Here is a 27,601-nt window from a genome sequence, read left to right on the forward strand (position 1 = left end):
AACAATATCTAGTATAAATAAATTTAAAGCAACTGGACTTGTTTGGTAATCATCTGAAACGTTTCACTACTCATCCGAGCAGCTTCTTCAGTTGAACTGAAGAAGCTGCTCGGATGAGTAGTGAAACGTTTCAGATGAGTAGTGAAACGTCTTCAATGATTACCTAACAAGTCCAGTTGCTTTAGATTTATTTATACTAGATATACCATGACCTGGATGAATGAAAATCTTCATAGACATGTAGACAACAATGTTTTGAGACAATTTGCAATTAGTCTGACTTTTCTTAAGGTTTTTGAATTATTTAGCTTTTTGTTCAGTACCTGTCTTAGAATGTTAGCATTGGTAGGGTCCAATTTACTCTAGCAACAAGACAGTGGTTTAAATGACAGACTTGAACATAAATAGTAGAGGGCCTGAAGAGAAATGAACAAAAATAACAATAATACAATTCTAGCCTTACCAGGAAAGCATATAAGCAAATAAGCATATGCTAATTAGGTCTTGGAAGGGTTAAATGTCAACTTCCATGTTTACGTGACAAAAAGTCATGTGATTTTTAGGATGTAGATTCTGTTCAGTCACAAATTTGACTCACTAGCAAATCATGAGCAGAACTACCCTTATTCAGGACTAACACAATAAACAAAGACACAAAGCCAGCAGTTTTTGCAAAAAAAAGTATTTAAATAATTTATTTGTTGCTAAGTAACAAGGCATCAGGAATGATATCAAAGAGAACAAGATGTAAACAAGCAAAAAGTCTTAGTACCCCTCTGTATTTTAGAACTAAAGAAAATCCCTACTCACAAGTGCAACCCTATTTCCAAAAAGGTTAGAACACTGTTTAAATGAGTAAAAACAGAAAGTACAAAGACAACAGATCAAATGTTGAAACTGAGAGATGTTTCCTGTATAATATATACTTGTTTTGAATTTGATGCAGGTCGTTTCAAAAAATAGAAAACTGTCCTGTGGTGTGACCAATCAAAATGTTTTTTTTAGAAATCATGGACACCACATTCTTCAAGCTAAAGAAGAACCTGCATTTGTGATGGTATGGGGGGTGCATTAGTGGCCTGGCATGGGCATCTTGCGCATCTGGGAAGGCACCATTAATGCTGAACAATATATACTGTATACACATGCCATCATCCAAGTTAAGTCTTTTTTATACTTTTTTGGTCATGTTAAACCGCAATCTGCATGGATTACACCAACATGACTCCACAGTAAGAGTCTTGGTGCTAAACTGGCCTGCCTTAAGTCCAGACCTGTCACCCGTTGAAAACATCTGGTGCATTATTAAAGGAAAAATATGATAAAGAGACCCAGGGTTGGACTGGGGAGTACAGGGCCCACCGTGGCTGCTGCCCCCACACCCCCCAAGGAGCTCCCACTGCATCCCCCGCACTCCCCCGACCCCCTTCCCTGAGCACACATAAGTTAAACTTAGTTTTATCGCATCAGGGAAGGGAGACCGGTGGCCCAGATGATCGCCGGTATGTTGTCTTTGTACTATAATGAAATCATTTGCAAATCATACCATTCTGTTTTTATTTACATTATACTCAGTGTCCCAACTTTTTGGAAACAGGGTTGCCACTGGAGCGTAACTTGATTGCACTTTATAGGAGAATTTCAGCTCGTTTTGAGGAAAGATGATTGTGGCATGGTGATCTGCAAATAGCACTCCAGGCTGGTGTCTTTTTTCTTTTAAAGAAAAGGAGAACCAGGCTGGGGTAACTTAGTAATTATCTGTATTAATTGCTAATCAGCCATATATTGCGACATTTATATTCTATATATACAGTATATTGTGCGTTGGTCCCTAAGCTCAGTAACTGGCAGAAATACTGAACATGTGCAGTAAATCAGCAGAAAAGAAGATGGGGGAGCTACTGGGGCATCTATAACAGGACAAATCTTCCCTGATAAAGGGCTTTGGTTGCCGTGAACTGGTACAGAAGCCCCAAACATAATGTACAGCATTTTTAGCCTACTTCTTTAGTTCTTGTTTGAGGATTTACTTCAGGAATCTCTGCAATTTCTGCTAAATTCAGACGGATTGTATTGCACTTAAGAGAATCTAAAACTTTAATGTCAAGTGATATTAAAGCACTGGATAAGTGGTGGCGATATTCTGACAAACTGACACAGGTATCCTCTTTGCTAAATGTGTCAGTTCGTACAAAACTGCTGCATGTTTAGGCATAAGCAAGAGCTGGCAGCTCTATTTACTAATCATTGGCTATGCAGCATAGGACGTGGTTCCATTCATTCCCACGAGAAAGCAATTGTACAGTACATAAAAGAAAGGAAAAACTTCCAAGGCAATTGTATGTCAAAAGCATTGCATTCAAAAGTCTGTCTGGATTCTCAGGCCACACAGAGTATAACATAAGAAAGATAAGCTTTCCCTTTGTAAGCATGGTTGCTACTTCAAACACACTCATCCTTTAGCCAGGTACATAAAGGAGCACATTCAAAGTAATTTTGGAGCATAGCGGGTTCAGAGCAGGTTTGCAATGTTGTAACAGACAAAAGATGCAGAGGAGGAAGCTTCTACAAGGCTAGGAATTTTCAAAGGTGCTTGTTATGTTGTCTGGTTGATTTTAGTATATATTCAGTTTGGTACAATGAAAATGAGTTCAGAAAAGCCTTGCACAGCACATCCCAAGTCCACTGTGGTTACCTCGGTGATAGGTAAGTTAGGCTGATGGCTTGTGTTTATGGTTAGGGCACCAGTCTGTGTCCGAATACAGGAGACAATGCACCGACTTAAATCTGCAAAAAACAAAAGATGATATCAGCAGTGTAACAACAGGGCTCTGTGCCCCCCCACAAAAAAATATTCGGATGGGCACATGCACACATAAAACTTTTTGGCCACCAACATCCCACAACTATCTGTCTCCTGTGAATGGTTTGCAGCATGAGCGCAAATTATCCACAAGTAGAGTGGTTATATAGGAAGCAGGCACTGTGGTCCGGGACCCCTCTATAGTTACACCTCTAGATGATATCAGTTTGTTAGTAAAATCTGTTTGTCTGTTGTGACATTGACACTCACCTTGTTGGATCATCTGCCAGACTAAAAGCTCCACTCACTCTCACAACATTCCATTTGTTATCTGGGCCACCGTAGCTTAAAGTGACCTGAAAACCAGGACATAATTTGATTGCACAAACAAATCATGGTTGCTAAGTAAATGGCCAGCTAATAAGACACCTACAGCTTATGACATAGTTACCAAGTAGATACTTGTGCTGTGCTCTGCAAAAGGGCTGGGGTTGCCTTGGGCCGGTACAGAAGCCCAAAACATAATGTACAACATTTCTAGCCTAGTTCTTTAGTTAGGCTTTAGTTCTCCCTTAAGGCAAGGAGATCCAAAAAACAGAAAGACCCCTTATCCAGAAAACTCCAGGTCCCGAGCACTGTTGATAACAGGTCCCATACCTGTGCTTAAAAATGCGTTATGTGTAACTGAGGTATGTGAAACGCTTTCCTCCCTTAGATTTAAGGATACCCGTCCTAAGGCACTGACACAGGCGTTTGTTGAGTTAACTCTTACTGGCAGATTTAAGAATGTTCGAGCCTTACGGCTTGCGTATTTGGACACTCACTAAAACCAAACAAGAAGGCTTGAGCATTCTTAAATCTACCCCTAGTGTATCATGACTACACGGATATGTGATTAACCCATAAGTGTATAAGTATCTCTTTGCCCTGTATTAGAAGGTGTATAAGGTCATTAATGAAATAGAAAGTCCAAAGAAGGTCTCAGTTAATAAGAAAGGCTGACTGAATTGGAATTGTATTCACTGGAGAAAAGGCACTTAATGGGGATATAATAACTCTATATAAACATACAAGCGCACAATACAATAAACTTTCTGGTGCTTTATTCACCAGTAGACCCTTCCAGAGGACACAAAGGAATTCATTAAAATTAGAAGAATTGGGGTTTCATATTAAAATTTGATAAGCATTTTTTATAGTGAGTGCTGTGAAGTTGTACTGGCAGATACAGTTTCAGGAAAGGGTTGTATGCCTTTTTTTTCAACAAGTGAGAAAACAAAGTCAAATGTACTCATAGTACAAATAATGTTAGGCAGGTTTCACCTGGACAAAGTAGTTAAACTTGATGTGTGCATTTTTTCAGCCATTGGGACAAAAGGTTAAATGGATCATTTATTTATGTAGTCACAGATCTTGTGATCTATATAGTGGCTGCAGCCACATAACCACAATGCCACCATAAAGTACCATAGTTCAAACATTGTAGATGCTATGGTTCCAGAATGTTTTAATCTAGGCTGTTACTAGAAAGATCAGAAACACGTGCATTCTTGTTATATTTTTGTGGTTTCACAGTATTAATAATGATTTATGTGTGGGCAACATCACTGGTAATGCTTTACTCCGCTTTTTACACAGCATGATAAATATACCCCTAAGTGTCCAGCAAGGCACAAATACATAAGGTGTACATAGATATGGTGAAATAAAGAATTAAGAGTAACATTCAACAGTTGATCATTCAAGATTAACAAGAAGACAGCCTTCGTATAAAGTGAAAAGCTCTGACCTGCTTTAGTAAAGATTTGGGTGGAAGTCTCTGCAGATTCTCCAAGTGTGAGTGGAACAGGGTACTGTGCTGCATCTTCACCTCGAGCATCCCTTCGATTATGTAGCCTATAGTGCAGTCGTCAGGGAGACGCACCTTCTCAGCAGTGCTGATAAAGTTTCCCATGCTAAAGGAACAAAAGGAGTATAGGTCACTAAGACTAGTCAGGCTTCAGAATAGCAGAGGTGTCAAGGCACTCACCTTGCCCAAGGGCTCATCTTAAGTGCAAGACCTCGACTGATACAGAATCCAGCACCTCCAGTCGCAAACCAGAACTTCAGAGGGCCCTAAAGGGTAGAAAATAGATTTTAGGTTCCATTAACACGGTCTCTACACAATGAAAAACATTAACAATTAAATAACAAATAATCACTCTTACCGAGCCATCACTTTTCATTCTATCCACGGTTTCAACTGGATGATCCAAACTGGGCCTCCCAACATAAACATCTGTGTTATGTGAGAATGCAGATAACAGATCCAGAAGTGCAGGCAGATTCAAATAATTGTCATCATCTAAATGACAAAACCACCTGTAGACAGAAGGACAAACAAAGAGCCAATTATCATGGAAGAATATGATGTTGATTATGTTTATTTGCCTTTACCAGCAATTGACGAAAATCATTCCTGAACCTAATCTGAACCCTTACGATTCTGTTGATTACTAAAGATCATCGAAATTATTGTACAAAAATACAAGAGTAATCTTAATATTGTTTGCATTTTCTTGCATTGATTACTTTTTTTCCTGTGCAGGATTTTTTTACAAAAGCATATTTTTTCATTCTTCTTCTTCAAAAAAAAATAAAGCTTGTAAATAAGAAAAAACCTCCCATCTGAGGAAAAAAATAAAAAGCAATAAAAGCAATCAGGTTTTCTTATAATGACTACAACAAACCCAACGATTACCAGATTACCACCACTGGAATAAAAGTAAATAAAAAAATTAAATTGTACAATAAAGTAAAACATTGAACAACCTATTAAGGATTCCTGTTGTTTCTTTTGGGAGAGGGGAGGTTAAAAAAGAAAAAAATAGGGGGGTGGCGCTGTTTACCATTTTCATTTTGTTTTTAAGTAAAAGTGAAGTGAGGTGTTCGGAGATCCATGGAGACCATATTTTGCTGAACTTTTCGGGGCAACCCCTATGTAGGAAGTAACTTGATAGAGGGTACATTTGGGGAGTAGTATCATTATAAAGAGGTTTATCTGTCCAAGTAAAGTCAGAAGGAGGGCACCCCATGCCTTGATTTTAGATTCCAAAAGGGAAAATAAAGGTTTGAGATTAGGATCAAGGAATTTGTTTAGATCTCTACACATATGGATTCCGAGATATTTCAAAGATGGTGCCCATTGTAGGGGGGCTTGGTATGCCTGATTATCCAAGGCGAAGGTGTCTATTGGGAAGATCTGAGATTTGCCCCAGTTAATAGATAAACAAGAATAGTTTTATGAAGGTTTATTAAGGCATGGGCCCTTGTACCAGCTCAAAGTCACCAAAGCTCTATAGAAATGAAGATCCATTCCTCTGAAGATGCACATGGGGAGACGAACCTCTGCAAGTAGGTGCATAGGCAGAACAACATGATATGTACAGGGAAGCCTTTGCATAAGAACAATATTCCTTCCCAGAAATGCTGATTTGCATATGCAAAGTGACTGACACTGAGTTCAGAGTTTGTGCTCTCACTATAATAAATAGGTTGTGTATGAAACCCCATCTTTGTGAAATGTCTGCTGAGAAGGCAGACAAAGCTTCCCTTATGGCCCTTAGCTCTAGAATGTTTGAAGGGCAGCCATAAAGACTCAACGTAGGACAGTGCAACCATCTAGAACCACACCCCAGCCTGCATCTGAAGCTTCACTAGCGACATACTGTGGGTCTGAAAGAGGCATTCCTTGAGCTAAAGTGTCCGATTCTCACCACCAACTCAGGCTCTCTTCGCAGAGTCTGGAATCCTGAGATGCTGTGGACTTGTGTGTCACCTGGCCCATTTTACCATCTGGATAGTGAATGTCATAAGACCCAGATTTGACATACAAGACATCATGAAGATCTTTTGTTGCTCCCTGAACTGGCTCAATTGCCTCTGAATGTGAAATATTTTCTCCTGCGAAAGAGAGAAACTACTCCCCTGCACGTGTCTATATGTGCCCCCTAAAAACATCCTCTGTGATGGAATCAGACTTCTCTTCTGCCACTGGAAGAATATCAGTCTAAGTAATGAAAAATTGGAAAGCCTTCCATACTTAAAAAGGCTATAACTGTAACAAAAACATTTGTAAATGTTCTTGGAGACATGGACAGGCCAAAGGGAAGGCATGTGAATTGGACACGCTGAGAAACTTCCTGTGACTCTTGTGAATGGGTACATAAAAATATACATCTTTCAGATCCAGATTTACAAGCCAGAACAGAGGAGGAATTGCCTGTATAATGGAGGCCAACCACTCCATTTTGAATTTTCTGAAACGGATATACTAGTTCAGTGGGCGTAAGTCCAGGATGCCCCCAAGGTTTTTCGAACAAAAAACAGCTTTGAGTAAAACCCCAAGCCCCTCTGAGACTTCGGGACAACTTCCACTGCTCCCTACTCCAGGAGTTGATCCATATACTCCTGATAAACCTGGTCAGACTTTATCTTAAAAACATTTTGGGACAGAATCTTTCGATATTCCAGTGGTATACTTCCTGAATGACCATCAGGACCCACTAATCTTTGATATTTAAAAGATGAAAAACATGCCCCCACCTTGTCGGTCTAAGCTGGCCTGATCTCATTGCGTCCTCTCTGAGGATGAGAGGAAAGCAGTGCTTCTCTTAGTGGGCTGATGAGTTTCTCCTCTAGAAGTTCTTCAAGTTGATTGTTTGCCAGATGATCTTCCAGATATGGACTGTGTAGAACCACAAAAGAATCTATTCGATAGAGAGTCAGACTGGCCCCCTGGATGTTTAAACCTCTTTTCCTGGGGAAGAAAATCACTTTCCCCCCTAGAAGTCTTCTTAGTGATGAAGTCCAATTTCTCACCAAAGAGCATATCCACTTAGAAAGGAAGTTGACAAACTTTAGCCTTGGAAGCCTGCCAACAATGGCCTCAACCACAAGGCCCTCTTAGAGGCCACCAACAGAGCCAGAGTTCTGGAAGCCAAATGGTCCAGATCCAAAGAGGTATCCACCATGAAATCTACTGCCACCTTCAAATCGGATAACATATTACAGACCTCTTTACATCAGAAGCAATTGCCTCCTCCAGATTACTGATTCAACCCTTCACAGCCTTAGAAGTAAAAGTTAACATCACTGCTGGTCTATTGGTTGCACCAGCTGACACAAAAGTCTTCTTAAGTTGAGTTTCCAGACGATTCTCCATTGGATCATGAAAAGCTGCTGCATTGTCAACTGGAAGAGTTGTCTTATGAGCAAGCCACACAAAAGCAGCAGTTGTCCCAAACTTCAGTAAAGGCTTCCTCCACTGGGTACGTCTTAGAAAACCTATTGTTAACTCTTTGCGTAAAGGGGATGCCCTTGTTTCTTAACTTCATCTCACTGTAGGCTTTATGCTTTTATTATATCTTCATTATTTATTCAATATTACTATAACATATTCATATATAACAAACAAGGATCAAGGTTAAGAAACAGGGCTCTACATTATTATGGCATTATTGTAGTTTACGAAATGCAAACTTACTTTTTATCTGATAAAACAAATTTGTCATATTCAACGGCCATCTTGCAACAGAGCGCTTGACGTGTGTGCACTGCAGAGCAGTTTGTGTTCACCATATGATCTCCTGTGCAAAAAAAACAAAAACTATATTTCTTCCCTTAGTAAGGTTAAACCGAAAATCATCAATGCAAAACAACAATATTTACTCATGAAGACTGGAGGTATGGCAGAAGGGAGAAATTTAAAATAAGGCATGTTAACCTCCCATAGAAAACAAATAATGCAAATAACCTCTTATAGAAAATAAGTTTAGGGCTCTGAGGATGTACCTTTACTTATGATCCCTGATATTATTTGTGGCAAGTTGGGAGAGTGGCCAAGAAGTCATTTACTATATTCTATAGAATTTGCCAACCTGCTTACTATAGATGATTATGCAAACCTTGTGTATCTTCTCATTTGCAAGGTGTGGACTGCTCTGCAAGCTCTCAGTAAGCTGCCTGATGTAGGCCACTATGGAAGCCCAATGACGTTCACGTGAGAAATTAGAGTTGTAGGTGGGTATGGAACACTCTACTGGTTCAGCCACTTTACATGCCTGCATTGTATTAATGGTAGCAACAATTATGCTGCATGCCTGGGAATGATCTGTGTGTGGGGCAGTGTGGTGTGAGACCTATATTGTCTAGTAGCCCTGCAAGTCATATAGCACAACTGCTAATGTCTCCGCTTAGGCAGAACAAAATTAAATGAACAGGAGTGGTATTGCCAGAAAGGGGAATAAGACGTTTCTTCTGTTCTTTATCTACAAATGAAGTGAAGCAATAAGCAAGAAAATCTGATTAGATAAATGATATTAAGGGCTCTGGCACACGAGGAGATTAGTCGCCCGCGACAAATCTCCCTGTTCGCGGGCGACTAATCTCCCCGGATTGCCATCCCACCAGCGAGAAATTTAAGTCGCTGGTGGGATGGCAAATCGCCGAAAATGCTTCGCGAGGCAACTTCGCCGATTTGCCGAAATCGCCTGCACAGCGTGTGCCATCCCACTGGCGACTTACATGTTCGCCGGTGGGATGGTAGTTCGGGGAGATTAGTCCCCTGTGACAAGGGAGATTTGTCGCGGGCGACTAATCTCCCCGTGTGTCAGGGCCCTAAAGGACAAAGAAAGTGGTCTTCAGTTCCTTACACACCTCCCAATGATTAACCTCAGCTCCAGTGAAGAAGTATAGTTGCTGAAAAATAAACTGGCCAGGGGTACTATACTACTGAGTGGTGCAACCTTCTCTCTTCTCCCCAGGTTCCTTTGTACTTGCCCTGGGTGGTGCACATGTAAAATCGGAAGATGGAAAGTAAAATCCCAGTTTTCTACTAAAAAATCACATTCTTCAGAAGGTACAACAGTTAATGAATCATCTCAGTAAAACACAACTTTAGCTTTACTGGATGCCCATAACTGTAGGTCATTGATAGTGTACCTGCTTTTTGTCGAAGTTCTTGGTCTTCCCAGTCTGTAAATATAAACGTCTGTTTGGGGCAAACACAACAACATACAAATTAGCGTTGCTTTCTAGAATTACTATTATTATGGGAGCATTAGTTAACCATTCCATTACTGAATACTCCTAGGCTACATATCACAAGATCAGCCCAACAATTTAGTATCTAGTATAAATAAATTTGAAGCAACTGGACTTGTTTAGTAATCATTGAAGACGTTTCACTACTCATCCGAGCAGCTTCTTCAGTTCAGTGTATTTTTTAAATTTGTATGGGTACTTTACGTGCCACAGATAGTAGAATCTACAGTCTGTGGATAAAGGCACACTTTCACAGTCGCTGCTCTGTTCCCACTCATGTTGCAATGAACAGGGGTGAGAAAAAGTGGTGCCTTGGACATAATCAACCCAAAACAGCAGAGATATGAAAATAGATGCTAATAAACATACCAAATTTGAACAATACTGCTCTAGGAAAACTTTACTAGAAGTTAGAATAATGTTGGTGGTATTTGTTTCTAACATGAGATAATTCTACTGCAATGTTTATCGTACATGGATTCATGGCTTGTGTCCGCAATGTGTGCAGCTTAAATAGCCAGTTCTTCTAATTAGAAGGGAATTAGGTTCAGAAATACTTTTGATGTTTAGTATGGGTGTAATATGCCAGTAAATATGCTACTAGGCTTTTATTTTAACAATACTGCTTGCATCATTTTATCATATCAACACCATGGAGTCCCCAGTGAGACTGGAAATTACACACTGTTGCTCACATTTGGCACTCAAGATATGGATCAACTGATAAACATTAGCTACAAACTGGTTTCTCTCTTTAAGTTCTATTTAATCTCAGTATTATGAATGTAATATCAGTCAATAGAAAGGGAAAAAGGCTGATTGCTCATGTGACTGGTTTGTCAGCGGTTATGTTTCTCAGCCGCACCATACCTGTTCTTTTGCTCTGGAGATCCAGGTTTGCATGAGAAGATTCAGTCGGTTTCTGTGATATTTCTTTGTGGTTTTTACTGCAATAAACAAATCTTTTATCTGTAATGGCTCCTTCACAAAGTGCTTGTACCCTTGTCCTGTTCCAGAAGCTGGTTTTGTATTTAACCTGAAAGTCTCCCATTTCTTATGCTGATCAGTTAAATGAGCTTCTTTCAACTTAGGTTTCAAGTACTTGTGAGAACAAGTTGAATTACACTGTAGCAGAGATTGTGAGGAATCCCTCTGTCTCCATGAAATATTCAGGAGTACTGTGGCACAGAGAAACAGGGACACCAGGAAGCAAACTTTACTGTGGCCAATGTAAGTGGTCTTCATCCTTCAGCCCTATGTAATGGGCCCTCATCAGCCAGCTTGGGCATTGCAGCCACTAAAAAGAGAGAGACTAGTCATGGGTCAGTAATGTACAATGAGCTTGCTACAAATAACTGTCATGAACTGATATTATCATCTTTACACTGAGACTGCTAAGCTTAGCTAACCAACTATGTTATTTAATGCACACCTGTGAACTGTAGCTTATTTGCCAGCTTCTAGGCATTCAAATTCATTACACCGGACTACATTAAAACACACAAAGTACTGCAAACATAACACTCCAAAATATAGATGCACAGTTGCTGATGGCCTACTCACAGAGGTCCAGTACATCAGCGGATACATAGAATCCAACCATCTACTGTTGTCTTTGCATCTGCATCCCCCAAGATCAACCTGCCCTCCACCGCTTGCATGGAGGTCCTCCTCATGATAAAAATGTACATAAACAATTCTTCTTATAACTATATGAAGTGTTTTTTTTATTACCCTAAAGTTATAAGCAGTGGTGAAAGAGGTATGTAGTTGCAATTTGATGAGCAACTGGCCTAGTTGTTTTAAAAAAAGTGGGTGAGGTTTAGCCAATACAGTAATCAATGAAAATAGAAATTCTAGGAGTGAAACCTGGTTTCAGTCACAAAAGCCCTTCTCCTGTGCTCTAAAATAATGATTCATTGCCCAGCATGAATAAGGTTTCCACCAAACACACTGCTTAAGTACTTTTTATTTTATGTTTGAGATTTTACTGCACTTATTATATTTCATTTTCTGTGTAAAAAGGAATATTTGCCAATACTATATATCTTTTTAGCATTAAAAAAGTCAATTAAGTGAATGAGCACAATGTTCTAAAAGTGTCAAAAAGATATAATCACAAAAATGTTAGTCGCTTGCCTGATGTCTGGGCTGGTGCTTCTTTTTGCTAAAAACTGCACCGGCCTGGGGTATTTCTGAAGAAGTTCATGCTCATCATCATCATCTCTTCTGTCAAAGCTAAACTCTTCTGCCCTGGCTGTGTCCATAGAAAAGAAGACAGGAAAGTTAGATGATCATGGCAAATGAGCTTCTACAGAAACACCCTGGGAGCGGTGCAGTTTCCTGCTAACAGAATCACCAAACGGGTGCCCTGGTCTGGGCTCTGGGTGAGGGAAAGTCCAGGCCTGGCTGAGTTATGATTGCCAGCGATGATGATGATGATGATGATGCCTATGATTAAGTGCGGGTACGCATGAAACGTATCAGGCATTCTGGGTTTATAAGAATGTAAATAAAGTTCGAGTTTATCCATTTTCTGGCTGACCATGGTGCTTTGCGAGCCGCTTTCTTCAGAGATCTGGCTGAGTTAGTGGCAGCAATTCTTGCAATGTTGACTCCACCACTCATCACCAAGGCAGGATCCAGAATGCCCTTTCAGCCTGGCACCCCCTCCCCCCATGGATAATTACTTTATCTGTCATTTGTTTCACTGGAAGTGCAAATATTTGTTCCTAATAAAAAGACACAGCCTTGCCCTCAGCCTACAATGTAGCTGTACAACTGCTGCTCCATGACCCCAATCACCATCCATACCTGGGACTATAAGAAGCACAAACACCATTTTTGCCTACAACACCCAAACCTGCCCATTATAAAAACACTGAAGCCTTTGCTGAAAGTGAAGTACATGTAACTCCCCATGAAGTTTCTGAGGCGACGCTATACAGGCCAATAAAACTGCTGCAGAGTTAGACAGTAAAGAACAGATGAGAATCGCACCTCTCCGGGTATGTCTGAGATCACATGAGAGAACCCCCTACGGTGAAGCAAACAACTCATCAGCTCCGCGTCACTGCCCTCGACGTCATCTTTCCGCGACCGACTTCCGTCGGACTGGCAGCGTATGAGTGACCCGGAACTGAACGGCTGAGGCCGATGCTCCTAAGTGGGGAGAAGATGCCTCTACCTGTGCAAGTGTTCAATTTGCAGGTTAGATGTTTTATGTCAGTTTTATTTCTCTCACACGTACTTCCCTGCGTACTTCATACCCGGAATGTTTAGCGCTCGGGGGGGGGCATCTCCCGCTCTCTAGCTGCTGCTGCTGCCGCCATGGAACCCGAACGTCATGCTGTCAGTTGAAGCAAAGTGTTGTAGTTCGGCAGCTGCTGGGCAGCCCAGAGTTTGTGGGAATATGTCAACAGGGTGTATGAGATCCACATGTAATAAGCGGGATATTTTCTTAAAAGCCTTGTAATCCTACATGTTGCACGGAGCTGCAGGGACAAGGTTACATCCATCCTCTGCTTAGAAGGAAAGTTACAATGAACAAGCTTGGTATTAATGTAGGCACCAAGACTCACACACAAACGCTGAGTCCTCTATCAAAGATTTCTTGTCTCTTTTTTTTGTCAACATGATGTTCCAGTGTCTGACTCCTCTCTCAGAAACAGCCTTAATTCCCTGGGCCAGAGTCTGCACAGCTCTCTCCCCTCCCCACCAGAATGCTAAGGACCCTCCTATTATGTTCCCCGGTATGGCCACCCACACTGGAAACTGCACACCTCTCAAACTAATTTTGTCTAAGAAGTAACATAGTAAGTTGGGTTGAAATAAATACTATTTGTGTTTTATTTATTTGGCTACACCCAAATTGGTAGTGTAGATTAGAAGTGACATCTCCTTAAAGCTGGCCATACACGTGGCGATCTGACGATGGTCGCACGAAACATCGTCAGATCCGCCACACACCATTCAGGGCTGAATCGGCAGGTAAAGAGGTAGAAACAATAGGATTTCTACCTCCTTCTGCCGATTCAGCGCTGAAGGGAAATTTTGGTCAGGCGCCTTCTATGGCGCCCGATCAAAATTTTCAAACTGGTCCGATCGGCGAGTCGGCCGATATCAGCAGCTTCCTGCGATATCGGTCGACTCACCAACATACACGCACCGAATATCGTATGAAACGAGGTTTCGTACGTTATTATCCGTGCATGTATGGCCACCTTAAGTCCGTAGTAACGTTATCTGAAGGCTGTAGTAGGTAAAGAAAAAAGAAAATAAAGGAGTAATATTAGCTTTAATTGTGACCCACCAACCTGTATCTGTAAAATCCCTTCCCACAATTCACACATCTTTTTTCCATTTTACATAACCCGCTGTGGGACTTTACCACAGCACAAATGGAATTGGCTCAAATTCTTCAGACTTAAGGTGGCCATACACTAGAAGATCTGGACATTTGGCGAGTTCGCCAAACAAGCAGGTCTTTCCCCCGATATTCCCACCTAAGATTGGCGATATCAGAGTAATCTGTTTGGCTCGACTTACAAAGTCAGGAATAGGAGCCGTCTGAGCAAGGACCACATCAATAAGCCGATGCGGTCCCCGATCTGTAGGGAGAATCAAACCTGCCTGAGGAACCCCTAGCCTATTTTCAGACAAATAACGTTTGGGTAGGCCCATGGGGGCAGGGGGGTCCATACAGGACAGCTGCCAAATTGGTCTGAAGAGCTTGAATCTGTCTGTGTATGGATACCATTAGACTGGTGCAGTAGAATAAAATATTAAAATCCGGTCTGTAAATCTAAGGGGCAGATTTATTAACAACTCAACTTTTTACAATGATTCAAAAGTACAAAAAAACTAACTTGAATACAAAAATTTGGTTTCCTAAAGGTGGAAAGTTTGTGCAAAAGTTGTATTTTTCAATTTTCTTCAAGACCAGTGTGAAATTTGGCATTCTCAGTGATAATGAAGGGTATAAGGTGATTTCAATGTGCTTGAGTTTTTTTTTATGTTTTTACACATTTAGACTTAAGGTTATTTTAATAAATAATCACACATTCAAAGTTTTTGAGTGAAAAATTGGCCTCTAAGTCAGCACTAGGTATGCCTGGGAAAAAAAAGTAAAATGTCAGCTACTTTTTTGCTCAGGAATGGGTGGTTCAGTGGGCTCTTACCCTTAAGTCCTTATATTAGATTCAAAAGAAAAATCCCATATAGAGTTGAATTTGCCACTTGGAACGTTGGGTCCATATGCACATGCCCAAATCTTCAGCTTTAGGGGAATAGTCACTTCTTGTCTAGAAGAAGTTGTGATTGTATTAGATAAGACTTATTAGTTATTTATTGTTTCCTTCCCTGTTGGTGAAAAAATAACTCCATAAATGTTAAGGGCTTATCTCAACTATTTAGATACAGAATACAGAATGAGGACCTAGGTTATTGTGCATGAAGACATTATCTGTATATATATTTATACAGCTTAAATTACAAGTTGGAGCTCCCAGATTGCTTGCCATCTATGAGGTATTTTATATACAGGTGTAAATGACTGTGCTTGGTGTTTCCAGCAATACTGTCTGTTTTTTATGACACTTCATGTGTTATATACCCGTATTGTACAACAGAGATTAAATTATTCACTTGAATCGTTATTTTTTACAGGTAGCTGTATTAACAGTAGAATATATGAGTAATTATAAGAACACTAGTATATCAATTTTATCATTCATTGTCATGAAAAATAGTAATGTGCTTCTTACGAAATTACGTTGACTATTTGCTTCATTATGTATACAGGCAAGAATAGGGTAAAATGAATTGTTCAGTCCATCATAGGCAACCTGTTTGTGAGCCGTTGTTACCATTTAAAATATACACAACATACATTTAAAGTGACATTTAATGGTTAAGGTTTCTTTTCAATACTCTGTCTGAAAAGACTTGATGGTAAGGGTTTTTTGATCTTTTATTCTAATTTCTAAATTGCTGCCTGTTGCTACTGTAGGTCTCCCGGCTTTATAGGAGTTGATATTCCATGCCTGAGCATTACAGAACCAAACAAAAGAACATTATTCGGAAACCACAAAAAAGACTAAAGAAGATATTGCAGATCTACATCATACTAAAAGTTTATTTAATTCATTTTGATTTTACATTTACATGTCCTTAGCTTAAAGCACAAGTACGTTAGTTTGTGCTCCTAACATAAAGGCTAATTTACACAAACAGCTATGACTCCATATGCAGCATTTTTTCCTAAATTCTAGCATCATTAGGTCACCGGGGGGGTTGCACCTGATCAAACTACAGCTAATGCGTTAACTTTGACGCATTTGAACTTGCACTTTGATGTGAATGTGGAGCTTATTCCTTAGGTGCAAGTCTGCTGCGTTGCAGTTTGCACTGGGCACCCTGGAGCTACCACTACATGTGGAGGTGGCAGTTGCTCCAAGGCTCCTCTGTGTCAATAGATGCACTTAATTTGGAACAGGAGGCAGGAAAATGAAGGAGGCAATGCTGAGTACAACTATGCAGAGGTTAAGGAGTGTCTTGTGAAGCAAGTACCTTTTTAATGAATGGGATTTTTTACAACTAAGCAGTGTTTTGCAGTGCACATATTACAAGTTACAGAATTGTTTCCTGAACTATAATATTAAAACACACTTTAAAAAAAGCCAGAGGCGTGGTTTACTTGTCAGGAGGGTTGGTGAAATATACTTGTGTTACGGCCAGTGAGAAAGGTCCAAAAATATTGGTTCTTAATAGTAATTTGCGTCAGTACAGGCATAGGACCGGTTATCCAGAATGCTCGGGACGAAGGGTATTCTGGATAAGGGGTCTTTCCATAATTTTGATCTCCATGTCTTAAGTCTATTAGAAAAGAAATAAAGAAATGTATTAAACCCAATAGGATTATTTTGCATCCAATAAGGATGAATTATATCTTAGTTGGGATCAAATACAAGGTACAGGTATGGGACCCGTTATCCAGAATGCTCGGGACTTGGTGTTTTCTGGATAAGGGGTCTTTCTGTAATTCGGATCTCTTAAGTTTGCTAAAAAATAAAATATTTAAACCGTAATTAAACCAACTAGGATTGTTTTGGTTCCCATAAGGATTAATTATACCTTAGTTGGGATCAAGTACAAGATATTGTTTTATTATTACAGAGAAAAAGGAAACCATTTTTAAAAATGTGAATTATTTGATTAAAATGGAGTCTATGGGAGACAGGCTTTCCGCAATTCTGATCTTTCTGGATATAGGATCCCATACCTGTATCACAAAAAAATCCTATACCTTACATTTTTCTTAGCCCAGTGATACTCCTTAGAGTGCAGGTCCCTGTCTTTTTTCCTTTGAAAATGTCCCCTCCACCCCTTTTTTAACGACAGCCCAAAAATGTAGTTGAATTTCCTCTTCATCCTGAATAAAAATGAATCTACATGAATGGCTGTCTCATAGGAAACCTGACAGTTGTCTGTTCATCAAGCTTTAGTGCGGTAGCCCAAATAGCACTATCCAATGTTTTTGCCTTTATCAGGAAAACTCTGTGTCAGGGTCCAGGGGTGCAAACAGTGAGTACAGAATGGCAGATAGCTCCACTTCCAGCTCAGCATCCTCTTCAGGGTGTGAGCAGTTCTGCACCCCCCACGGCAGTAGTTCAGACATCTTCAGATTGTGTACAGATGAAGACTACAGACTGAATGCCTCCTTGTCTACCTTCACACTGCAATATGAGGTACCAGGGAAGGCAAACTCCAGCACCCTGCATGTTCATCTACATGCAGACAAAACGCTGTGTATTAACACAAGCCTTTTTTTATTTTTTTTTAAACTTGCCTATGCATAGCTGGAGACATGACAGAGTAGGGGAATGAGGCAGTACAGTTTAGGATTCCTGTAGGTTCTTCATGTGCCTTCTGTCTTCTGCTGCTTTCTATCCACTTTCCTGTCTGTAGACTCCCCTTGATGATGTTTTATTTATACTTGAAAACTCATTTACTTTTTCCATTTAGTCAGATTTTTCTCTCTCTTGTGCTTGTGACCTTTTGGAAATGTGTTCTGTGCTGATTTTGCTTGTGTTTATTGTGACATATTCAGATTGGCTATTTTGTTTATATAGAGCGCAGTGGAACCAATGCAGATAGATGCAGACCCCCAAGATGACCAGCAGAATGTGCCTGACGTCAGTTATGTTGTGGAAAACCCTACTCTGGTATGTATGCAGAGAAAAATAGATATTTTATTTGCTTTCACTGAAATCACTGTTCATCTCCTCTCCCTCCTGAAGCTGTGCACAGAAGTCCTTTCACAGTCGGCCGTCCAGAAACTAACATTGCTGCTCTGCATGCTGAAGGGAAGAAGAGCAGGGTTGTTTTGTGTATTTATTGTTGAGGCTAATCTCAGTAAGAAACAGCCCTGCTCTGCTTCCCTGCCCTTCGGAATGTAGAGCAGCACTGTTCATTTCTGGCTGGCCGTAAAAACCAACAGAGAATTCAGCTGCACAGAAACGGTTATTTTAAAGCACTGGTGTCAAACTTAATCACATAAGGGGGTCAAAATCTAACACACAAGCTAAATTGCGGGCCAGATTTTTTATTAAGATACTGTAGCTTCAGGCACAGTCACAGTGCAGTCAGGTGACTTGTGATGCATGGTCAGGCAGCTCACCAGGGGACACATAAAACAGCCAGAAGGGCTGTATTTGGCCCGCGGACCTTGTGTTTGACACGTGTTTTAAAGGAACAGTACAAAATTTCTAATTGAAGTACATGCAGTACACGCAATATTGTTTTTTGCCTTTACATCCCTTTTAGGATAAATTTCATATTTAGTAGGATTTAAATTGTGCCTATTTATTTTATTGTTTTCATGGTTCCTCCCTTCAGGATCTTGAGCAGTATGCATCCAGCTACAGCGGCCTCATGCGCATCGAGAGGTTACAGTTTATTGCTGATCGCTGCCCTCAGTTAAGAGTTGAGGCCTTAAAAATGGCTCTATCCTTTGTGCAGAGAACATTTAATGTGGATGTGTATGAAGATATCCATCGCAAACTTACAGAAGCCTCTAGGTAATTTGTTGATTTGTATATCTATATTTCTTAACAGATGTTTCTTATAGTTACACTCTTTCTTGAGTCTTCTGTCTCAGTCCCAGTGCTCTACTTGCAGAGAGGTGCAAAATGCCCCAGATGCAGTGCCCGAAGGTTCAATGGAGCCACCTCCTCTGGACACCACCTGGGTGGAGGCAACGCGTAAAAAAGCACTTCTTAAACTGGAAAAACTGGACACCGATCTTAAGAATTATAAAGGAAATTCGATCAAGGAAAGTATACGGTATGTGGCAAGAGTCCGGTTTGCTTCAGTGGGTTTGGGAGACTAAGCCAACACATAGTGAAAGGAAGAGGCAAGAGCCTCTTCCCAAGACTTTAGATGTCATTAAAAAAAGCTAAGGTAGCACAGTATACTGTATACTTAAATGGATATTTGTTTTTCAGAAGGGGTCATGATGATTTAGGGGATCATTATTTGGACTGTGGTGACCTAAGCAATGCTTTAAAATGCTATTCGAGGGCTCGTGATTACTGCACAAGCGCCAAGCATGTCATCAACATGTGCTTAAATGTTATTAAGGTATGCATCATCATCATCAACTTCCAATTTAGTAACTCTGTGCCAGTTTAACAAACCATTCTGTTCCTTGTTTTGTCTCCATTGTTGAACTGTGTTATCTTTTATGCAGTTAAACTTGACTCGGCATTTGCCATTCAATCTCACAGTTTTTAACTTTGCTTTAGGTCAGCGTGTATCTCCAGAACTGGTCTCATGTGCTCAGTTATGTCAGTAAAGCAGAGTCAACACCTGAAATTGCAGAGGTAGGTCCCACCCCAACTTATCCCACACCACCTACCAAATACTATTGTAAAAAATGTGACTGTATTCTTGGACAGGGTCTACTATTTAACCCAATTATTTAACCAATCCGCTTTACAATTATTTGTGATAAACCATTTGCTTTGTTTCCTTAGCAAAGAGGCGAGCGAGACAGCCAGACTCAATCTGTACTGACTAAGCTGAAGTGTGCTGCAGGTTAGTGTACAAATCTTTCTCACTTGAAAGAATACAGAATAAACAGTTTGTTTTTACATTTCTTTGAGGCTAACCAGAATGTGGGTTGATGAAGAGTTTGGTTTTGTGCCCCACTGAGCACAATTACAGGGTCACTGTAATTTGTCATCTGGGAGAAAAACACAGCCAGTTACATTTGGCATTGAATGCACTTATTACAACGCATTAATGTCTTTGACACACATTTACATGTACACATAACAGCAGATTTTTTTTTTTTTTTTTAGCATTTGTCTTGAAGGGGGATCTAAACTCAAAAAAATGTGAACTTCTGTGAGCATTTTTGCAATTTACATTCATTTTTTAATTGTTTCAGAGATATTACCTTAGACAGCTTAATACTGCTAGGCAGGCATCAGCATAATAGCGCTCTGTATAATGTATAAAGTGTAAGCGATCCAAACTGTCCATGCTTTTTCTATGCATTTCCTGGATGCAGGGAACCCTAGAATTACTGATTATCATTTGAGCCAAAAGCATGTTATTAGTGTAAACTGCAAATCTCTCAGAAACCATTAACTACAGAAAATGAATGTAAGTTGCCAAAGTGTTCCAAGTAATGGCCCATGTTTAGACCCCCTTTAAGGAAGAGTCTGCTAGGTGAGATTTGCTTAATAATCCAGCAAGCAGCATCTTACTATCCATACCGGCTGGTACAGATATTTATGACCATGTGATCCGGTATGCAGCGCATTTTTTTCTTGATAGATGATGATTTACTTTTATGTTTGTAATGGGATTGTGTGGGCTTTGTGATGCTGCTGGTACTTATTTGATAGTAAACCCTTTGTTGTAGGCTTGGCAGAGTTAGCTGCTCGGAAGTATAAACAGGCTGCAAAGTGCTTCTTACTGGCTTCATTTGATCACTGTGATTTTCCCGAGGTGAGACACAATTTTTACCTTTTCTGCTTCGCAATATTTGCTTTTTCTCTTTTATTGTTGTGCTATCTCACAAATACTTGAACGCTGTATTTCTCCACAGCTCCTTTCCCCCAGTAATGTGGCAGTGTATGGTGGTCTATGTGCTCTTGCCACCTTTGATCGCCAGGAACTTCAGAGAAATGTTATATCCAGCAGGTCTGCATTTTAAGGGGCAGTGCAATTTTTTTTTTTACCTTTTTTCATTAATTTACATATTTTATTTATATGTTTATTTATTTTTTGCTTCCTGCAGTTCATTCAAGTTATTTCTGGAGCTGGAACCTCAAGTCCGTGATATCATCTTTAAGTTTTACGAGTCAAAATATGCATCTTGCCTGAAGATGCTGGATGAAATGAAGGTCATTTTAATCTATTCCTGCATTTGAGTGAGAGTTCTTTTGAGCTCTTGGGGATCTTTTCCCATTATCTTGGAATTTAGTGGCTCTCCATCTCTTACTAAACTCACAGTTCCCCAAGGACACTTATTGGCTGTTGTTAGGGTGCTGTGGTTGTAATTCAGCAACAGCTCAACAAGCACAGAGTGATGATCAGATCACTGCCTTAGAATATATGATACCAACACACTGTGACTAGCTGTCCCAATGTGCACTTTGTTACATCTTTGAGACTGCATTAACTGATCTGTAGATGTTTTTTTGCCACTTCATATGAAATTTATTACACCCTAGTTTTGTAGTATAATCTCTTTATATTTATACCATTGAACTTCCTGTCTGATTGTGTATCTGTTTCCCTGCAGGATAACCTTTTGCTTGATATGTATCTTGCCCCCCATGTCCGGACCCTTTACACTCAGATCCGAAACCGAGCTCTTATTCAGGTAATTCTGTCTCATTTTTGATCCCTCTGCTTTTTTGAGGTAGTGAGTGTTTCTTGCTGACTGTATCCTTATATGCACCTTATGGAGGGTTCTGGGCTGCACTTGCACTTGCACTGAAAACTGTCCATGAACATGAATATGCTGCAACCACACAGGAATGCAATGCAGTAGATGAACTGACCTGCCGATAACAGTAGGGGCTGGTGGAAGCTGGTTAATAGCAGAGAGGAGAACAATTTCTGTATTGTACCATTGCCCGAAGGGGCCTGACATTTACTAGACAAGTTTCTACTATGTCCACCATTGCCTCTATTGATTTGTTTCTAACCATCCTACTGAAGCCCCTGTGCCTTTTCTTTTTGATACAATTTTTGTTTACTGTGTTCCTCCTTTCCCCTAATGCCTACTTTATTTTTCACTTCTGTTCTACTGCTAGTACCCTTTCTTCTTACCCTCCTGCAGACTGCTGTGCTTTTCCTTAATAAGGCACATGTGGCATATTCCTTACTTCCTGCTGCTTATACTTTCCACCTTAATGCCTACCTGTGTAAAACTGACTGCAGGTTACTGTAAATCACATTATACACCTAATTGCTGCTCCTGACCTTTTTTCCCGGCAACTGTTTCTCTTTACCATTCTACTGCAGGGGTCCCCCACCTTTTTTATCCATAAATCACATTCAAATGTAAAAAAACTTGGGGAGCAACACAAGCATGAAAACTGTATTTTGGAGTACCAAATATAGGGCTGTGGTTGGCTATTTGGTAACCCCTATGTGGACTGGAATCCTACAGGAGGCTCTGTTTGGCTTTACATTGGGTTTTATACAACCAAAACTTGCCTTCAAGCCAGGAATTCAAATATAAGCACCTGCTTTGAGGCCACTGGGAGCAACATCCAAGGGGTTGGGGAGCAACTTGTTGTCCCCCCCCCCCTTATGTGGCCCCCGTCTTTCTGGCTACTGTAACTGCTTAACTTTGTATTGGCCCCTGCATTATTTACATTATTTAGGCTGTAAGCCCCTGCATTGGTTACATTTGTAAGCCCCTACATTGTTTACGCCAGAAAGACCCTGTGTTATTCACACCTGTAAGTCCCTGCATTGTTCACACCTCAAAATCAGGCTGTACAACCCTGCATTGTTCACACACACAAAAAAATTATTTGGAAAGAAAATATAACAAAAATATAGTTTGTTTCTGTGCCAGAAACAGTGTGCATTGTTTAGTTATCATTTTCTGTTCATGTTCTATTTAATATATAAATATTCTATAAATGACTAAATCACTTTGGTGCTTGTGTAATCCTGTCACAGTTTATGACTGATTCTAGCTGTCATAAAATATAGTGGTCAGGAGTCCCATATGAACATTTTCCTTAAGAGAATACATTAGCAGAATGATTTAGATAAGAAAGTTTAGCAAGCCAAAGAACAAAAATTCACAGTAGGTTTTAAAATCTTTTATGAAATCTCTATATATTTATATAGAACATAAACAGCTTATTCACATAGAAATAAATGTTAAGAATCAATAGTATTCCTTCAAGACATTGAAAGGAACTTTCACCTCCATCCCCTCCAAACTGAGGGGATGGTTATTCTCGGCTGGGGCTAGGTCACTGGTATGGATGGGGCTGTGCCTAATGGGAAATTAGTGGAGAAAATGTCTAGTTGCTTTCCAAGAAACACCTGGAGACCCAGCTTGAGATTGGGGTGAATATGTATTTAGCTTTCTTACATATTATTGAAACCTTATCCCATTTCATGTACTAAGGGGGCGCCTCACCAACGATTGAACCTTCAATGGGTCCCCAGCCAATAATCTTGAACCTTCAAGTGGGAACAGAACTGGAAGATATTTAGCTGCTGTGTTAAGCGATACTCTATTTGCTCTTTCATCTTCCTCCCACTCTCTACTTGTGACACATGCTGTTTTTAATGTTTGATGATTGATCTTGATCTTGTTTTTCCCTCAGTATTTCAGTCCCTATGTATCTGCTGATATGTTCAAAATGGCAACAGCATTTAATACAACTGTGTCTGCTCTGGAAGACGAACTCACTCAGTTAATTCTCGAGGGGTTAATTAATGCACGCATTGACTCACACAGTAAAGTAAGTGTATGTACATTTGTTTGTGGACGGCATTAACTGGCTATGTGTCTTTTCTAATAAAATAATTACTCCATTGGTAGATCTTGTATGCCCGAGACGTTGATCAGCGTAGCACAACATTTGAAAAATCCTTACAGATGGGCAGAGAATTCCAGAGACGAGCCAAAGCCATGATCCTGAGAGCTGCTGTGCTGCGTAACCAGATCCATGTAAAAGTGAGAGGATATACTTAACATCATAAATAGATCAAAATGTTTAGATACAGGGACTGTTGACAAACTGTTAATAGGAAGGGTACATGAAATTACCCAAATGTACATGAAAAGCAAATGTTTGGTGGCCATATGAGTTGGAACAACTCAGATTTACATTTGAGCTTGATAAAGACAAAGGGTGGGGTTGTACAGTTCAGCATCAGCCAAAAGTTATTTGTGCATTCCCTCCCCAAACTGCAGCACTGGTTTTTATGTTTTTTTACCTAAATAAGGTGGTGGTTTAAGAACCAAGCAAAGTCAGTGGGGCTCATTCATCAACATTGGGCAAATTTGTATCTGGGCAGTTGTATTCATTGTTACACCTTCAGCTGGCTGAAAAAGCTAATCGCTGCTTAGTTGCTATGAGCTACTGCCCAAGTTCGTCATTTTCCAGTGTTGATAAATGACCCCCCATGTGAATGTTACACATGCCAGTGCTTTCTTGCTAACCTCCTTAGTCTGTGAGGATGTAGCACCATGTGCGTAATAGTTTGTAATGCATTTCTGCTTAAGCGTTGATCATTCCTGCAAATGTATCTGTATAGATCAGGGGTCCTCAAACTTTTTAAACAGGGGGCCAATTTATGGTCCCTCAGACTGTTGGGGGTGCCGGACTATAGTTAGTACTCGCACTATGCCCCCCCCCCCGCCTTTGCCCCTGCATCCTCACCCCTGGCTACTACCTGTCTGCCTCAGCAGGTCCTCAGCCCCAGTGAGTCACACCGGCCAATGCTACGTCATTAGCGTCAACCAGTGGGATTCGGTGGCGTGACGTGCTGGGGCCGAGGACCACACTGAGGTAGTAGCCAGGGGTGAGGATGCAGCGGGGGTGGGGGGGTTGGGTAAATGAATTGGGGGGGGGGGGGGGGCGGGCGTAGTTTGAGGACTCCGGGTATAGATGCTAATATTTTCTTCAGGATTACTTATTAAACCTTAGCACTGTTCACAAATAATATGATTCCTTCATGTGATCCCTTTCTTGATCTGATCATTCTTTTTCATTTAGTCCCCACCAAGAGAAGGAAGCCAAGGAGAACTGACACCAGCAAACAGCCAATCCAGACTCAGCACTAACATGTGACCGCAGCAGTTACCTGCACTCCTGACTCTTTATATAGAACTCTGTGGGGCTATTACATATACAGACGTGTGTACCACCTGCTTGGGTCACTATCCCATTGGCCATCTCAGTTGTGTACATATGAGCTTGTCAGGGGCTGTGAGGTTTGCTTCTACAAATTGTTGGATCTTTTCATGCTTTCTGACGGTGATATAATTCCAAGTCTGTGTTCAGTGTTGGCTGCACAGAACCAGACAGGGCCAAGAAAGGACAAGTAGAAGATTACAGGGTGAAAGTGGACTCTTTATATTCTACTCCCCGTACGATTAGCAGCTTGTGTTAAACACCTCCTTCCCAGTGTCTAGTCCAGCAAATTCTTATACTACATTCCCTTTCGCCCCTCTTCCCCCCCTTCTTTCATGCTCACTGCTATACTTTGGAATAGAGTTAACCTTTCTCTTACTGGACTGACCTTACAGAATGCCCTTTAATTTTATTCATCATCAACCAGACTGGACATAACTGCATGTGTAGTTGAACAAACCCGGCCCAAAACCACCCAGAAGCATTGATATTTAAATGTCCCTGTTTTATTTAGTTTCTCTTTGGAATTAAACATGTTATTTGCGTGTTTCTTTCTCACCGTTGTATTCTTGTTTTTCTGCCCTCCAGCTGGTAATATGGAATGCCCCTTTAAAAAAATGTTCCCCATAAAACTGCACGTGATTCTTCACAGGGAGGGCAATGAGGTTGTAATGACAGGTTCTATTAATGCCTTTAAACGAGAATGTTCTGTTGTTAGCAACTTTTTTATTTGCCATTATTCCTATTTTTCAGATTATAAATCATTTGCCTTTTTGCTTCCTTCTAGCTTTCAAATGGGGTCCCCAACAGCCAAAAAGCTATTGGTCTGCAATGCTACAATTTTACTGATAATGTTGCTTTTTATTACTTACCTTACTAATTAGCCCCTCTCATAATTATCTTGCAGCCTCTTATTTAAGCCAAAAGTTAGTAGGGTAAATGGTCTATAAAATGAAGATTTATTGCAAATCATACTAAAAGTTAATGCAAAGTTGTACAACCCATTAGAGAGAGTGACATGGAAGGCTTCTTGGGCTGGCAAATATACAGGCCTACATTAATCTGCATGGCTGCCATTAGCTTTCTCTATTGAAATGTACACACCCTCACCCATAGCAAGCAATGCCAGGCAGCAGCTGCAAGGGCAAACAAGGTTTTGAGCTGTATTAAAAGGGGCATAGATTGATAGGAGGAGAGGGTTATTCTTCCCCTTTACAGAGTGCTGGTAAGGCCCCATCTAGAATATGATTTGCAATTTTGGTCTCCAGTGCTTAACGATATTAATAAAATGGAAAAAAAAAAAAATCAAAAGAAGAGCCATGTTGATAGATGGTATGGAAAGTCTCCGGTATGATGATATGTTGGGATTGTTTACACCGGAAAGAGGCTCTAGGTGGGAATATAATAACTATATACAGTTGTGTTCAGAATGATAGCAGTCTGACATCACCCAACTGATCACTGTTTTTTGCCATTTCTACACGGCAAATAATGTACTGCAGGTATGGGACCCGTTATCCAGAATTCTCAGGACCTGTGGTTTTCCAGATAAAGGGACTTTCCGTAATTCAGATCTCCTATCTTAAGTCTACTAAAAAGAAAAAAAACTATTTAGTAATAAAACCCAAAAGTATTGTTTTGGTTCCAATAAGGATTAATTATATCTTAATTGGGATCAAGGTTCTGTTTTATTATTACAGAGAAAAAGGAAACCAATTTAAAAATGTGAATTATTTGATTAAAATGGAGTCTATGGGAGATGGCCTTTACGTAATTCAGAACTTTCTGGATATTGGGTTTCCTGATAAGGGGTCCGATACCTGTAGTAGAGTAATAGAAAACCAACAGTCATGACATGCCTGCTGCTGATTATGTGTAATTGAATCATTCCGTGAAAAACAGGTGTCAATCCCGGCCCTTATTTCAAGTAAAACTGACATGAAAAAATTACTTTTCAAAATATTAATGTACATAAAAAGTTATATAGGTCCTGTTGATCATTTTTCACCGACAGGTTTGCTTTTCTAAGTGTTACTTGAATTTCCCAAACCTGACTGTCCCTTCTCAGCCTGTCCGTTATAGCTTCTAATGCAAACGGCCTCCTGCTGCACAAACATGGCCGCCTCCTCATAGAGGAACATGGAGGGTAATGTAAAAGCATAAGGCAAAATTATAAAGCTCATGCAAAAAGACAATGTTATCATATATTTAAAAACAGTTTAATTTCTGGTGTCAGTATCTCTTTAAGGAAGGCAAACGTGCATGCTGGTTATAGTGCATATCTCTCTGAAAATCTGAGTAA

The 27,601-nt window shown here is 40.2% G+C and overlaps 2 protein-coding genes across 4 annotated transcripts; one reads left to right on the forward strand and one right to left on the reverse strand.

Moving 5' to 3' along the window:
- Nucleotides 1–666: 666 nt before the first annotated feature.
- On the reverse strand, nt 667–12,976 carry rfng (RFNG O-fucosylpeptide 3-beta-N-acetylglucosaminyltransferase). 2 transcript variants are annotated; one of them, XM_031894454.1, is made up of 10 exons: nt 12,887–12,973; nt 12,026–12,143; nt 10,757–11,183; nt 9,785–9,833; nt 8,328–8,430; nt 5,011–5,164; nt 4,833–4,918; nt 4,593–4,758; nt 3,074–3,159; nt 667–2,787 (listed from the first exon to the last, which is right to left on the reverse strand). In XM_031894454.1, exons 3-10 carry the CDS (start codon nt 11,129–11,131, stop codon nt 2,712–2,714), a joined length of 1,095 nt encoding a protein of 364 aa, XP_031750314.1. In that variant the 5' UTR covers nt 11,132–11,183; nt 12,026–12,143; nt 12,887–12,973; the 3' UTR covers nt 667–2,711. The 2 variants fall into 2 exon arrangements, with proteins under 2 accessions (XP_031750314.1, XP_002937356.3); XM_002937310.5 differs by lacking the exon at nt 12,026–12,143 and having other exon boundaries at nt 12,887–12,976.
- Nucleotides 12,977–13,008: 32 nt separating this feature from the next.
- Nucleotides 13,009–25,853, forward strand: gps1 (G protein pathway suppressor 1). 2 transcript variants are annotated; one of them, XM_012966467.3, is made up of 15 exons: nt 13,009–13,096; nt 17,437–17,634; nt 18,019–18,111; nt 18,785–18,966; nt 19,067–19,231; nt 19,393–19,528; nt 19,693–19,770; nt 19,924–19,984; nt 20,820–20,905; nt 21,006–21,100; nt 21,198–21,303; nt 21,705–21,785; nt 23,764–23,901; nt 23,982–24,116; nt 25,162–25,853. In XM_012966467.3, exons 1-15 carry the CDS (start codon nt 13,043–13,045, stop codon nt 25,234–25,236), a joined length of 1,683 nt encoding a protein of 560 aa, XP_012821921.2. In that variant the 5' UTR covers nt 13,009–13,042; the 3' UTR covers nt 25,237–25,853.
- The last annotated feature ends 1,748 nt before the right edge of the window (nt 25,854–27,601 follow it).

Source organism: Xenopus tropicalis, chromosome 10 (assembly GCF_000004195.4).
Source record: "Xenopus tropicalis strain Nigerian chromosome 10, UCB_Xtro_10.0, whole genome shotgun sequence".
In the NCBI taxonomy this organism is placed as follows: Eukaryota; Metazoa; Chordata; class Amphibia; order Anura; family Pipidae; genus Xenopus; species Xenopus tropicalis.

What these genes read in the sequence shown, in the direction of transcription:
- rfng (XM_002937310.5), bottom strand. Translation starts at nt 11,131, where the DNA reads ATGAAGACCACTTACATTGGCCACAGTAAAGTTTGCTTCCTGGTGTCC. An exon ending in TCTCCAGAGCAAAAGAACAG is followed by an intron (nt 9,834 to 10,756) that starts GTATGGTGCGGC and finishes TGCCCCAAACAG; the next exon opens with ACGTTTATATTTACAGACTG. An exon ending in GAATGAAAAGTGATGGCTCG is followed by an intron (nt 4,919 to 5,010) that starts GTAAGAGTGATT and finishes TCTACCCTTTAG; the next exon opens with GGCCCTCTGAAGTTCTGGTT.
- gps1 (XM_012966467.3), top strand. Translation starts at nt 13,043, where the DNA reads ATGCTCCTAAGTGGGGAGAAGATGCCTCTACCTGTGCAAGTGTTCAAT. An exon ending in TCGATCAAGGAAAGTATACG is followed by an intron (nt 19,232 to 19,392) that starts GTATGTGGCAAG and finishes TTTGTTTTTCAG; the next exon opens with AAGGGGTCATGATGATTTAG. An exon ending in GCATTGACTCACACAGTAAA is followed by an intron (nt 23,902 to 23,981) that starts GTAAGTGTATGT and finishes CTCCATTGGTAG; the next exon opens with ATCTTGTATGCCCGAGACGT.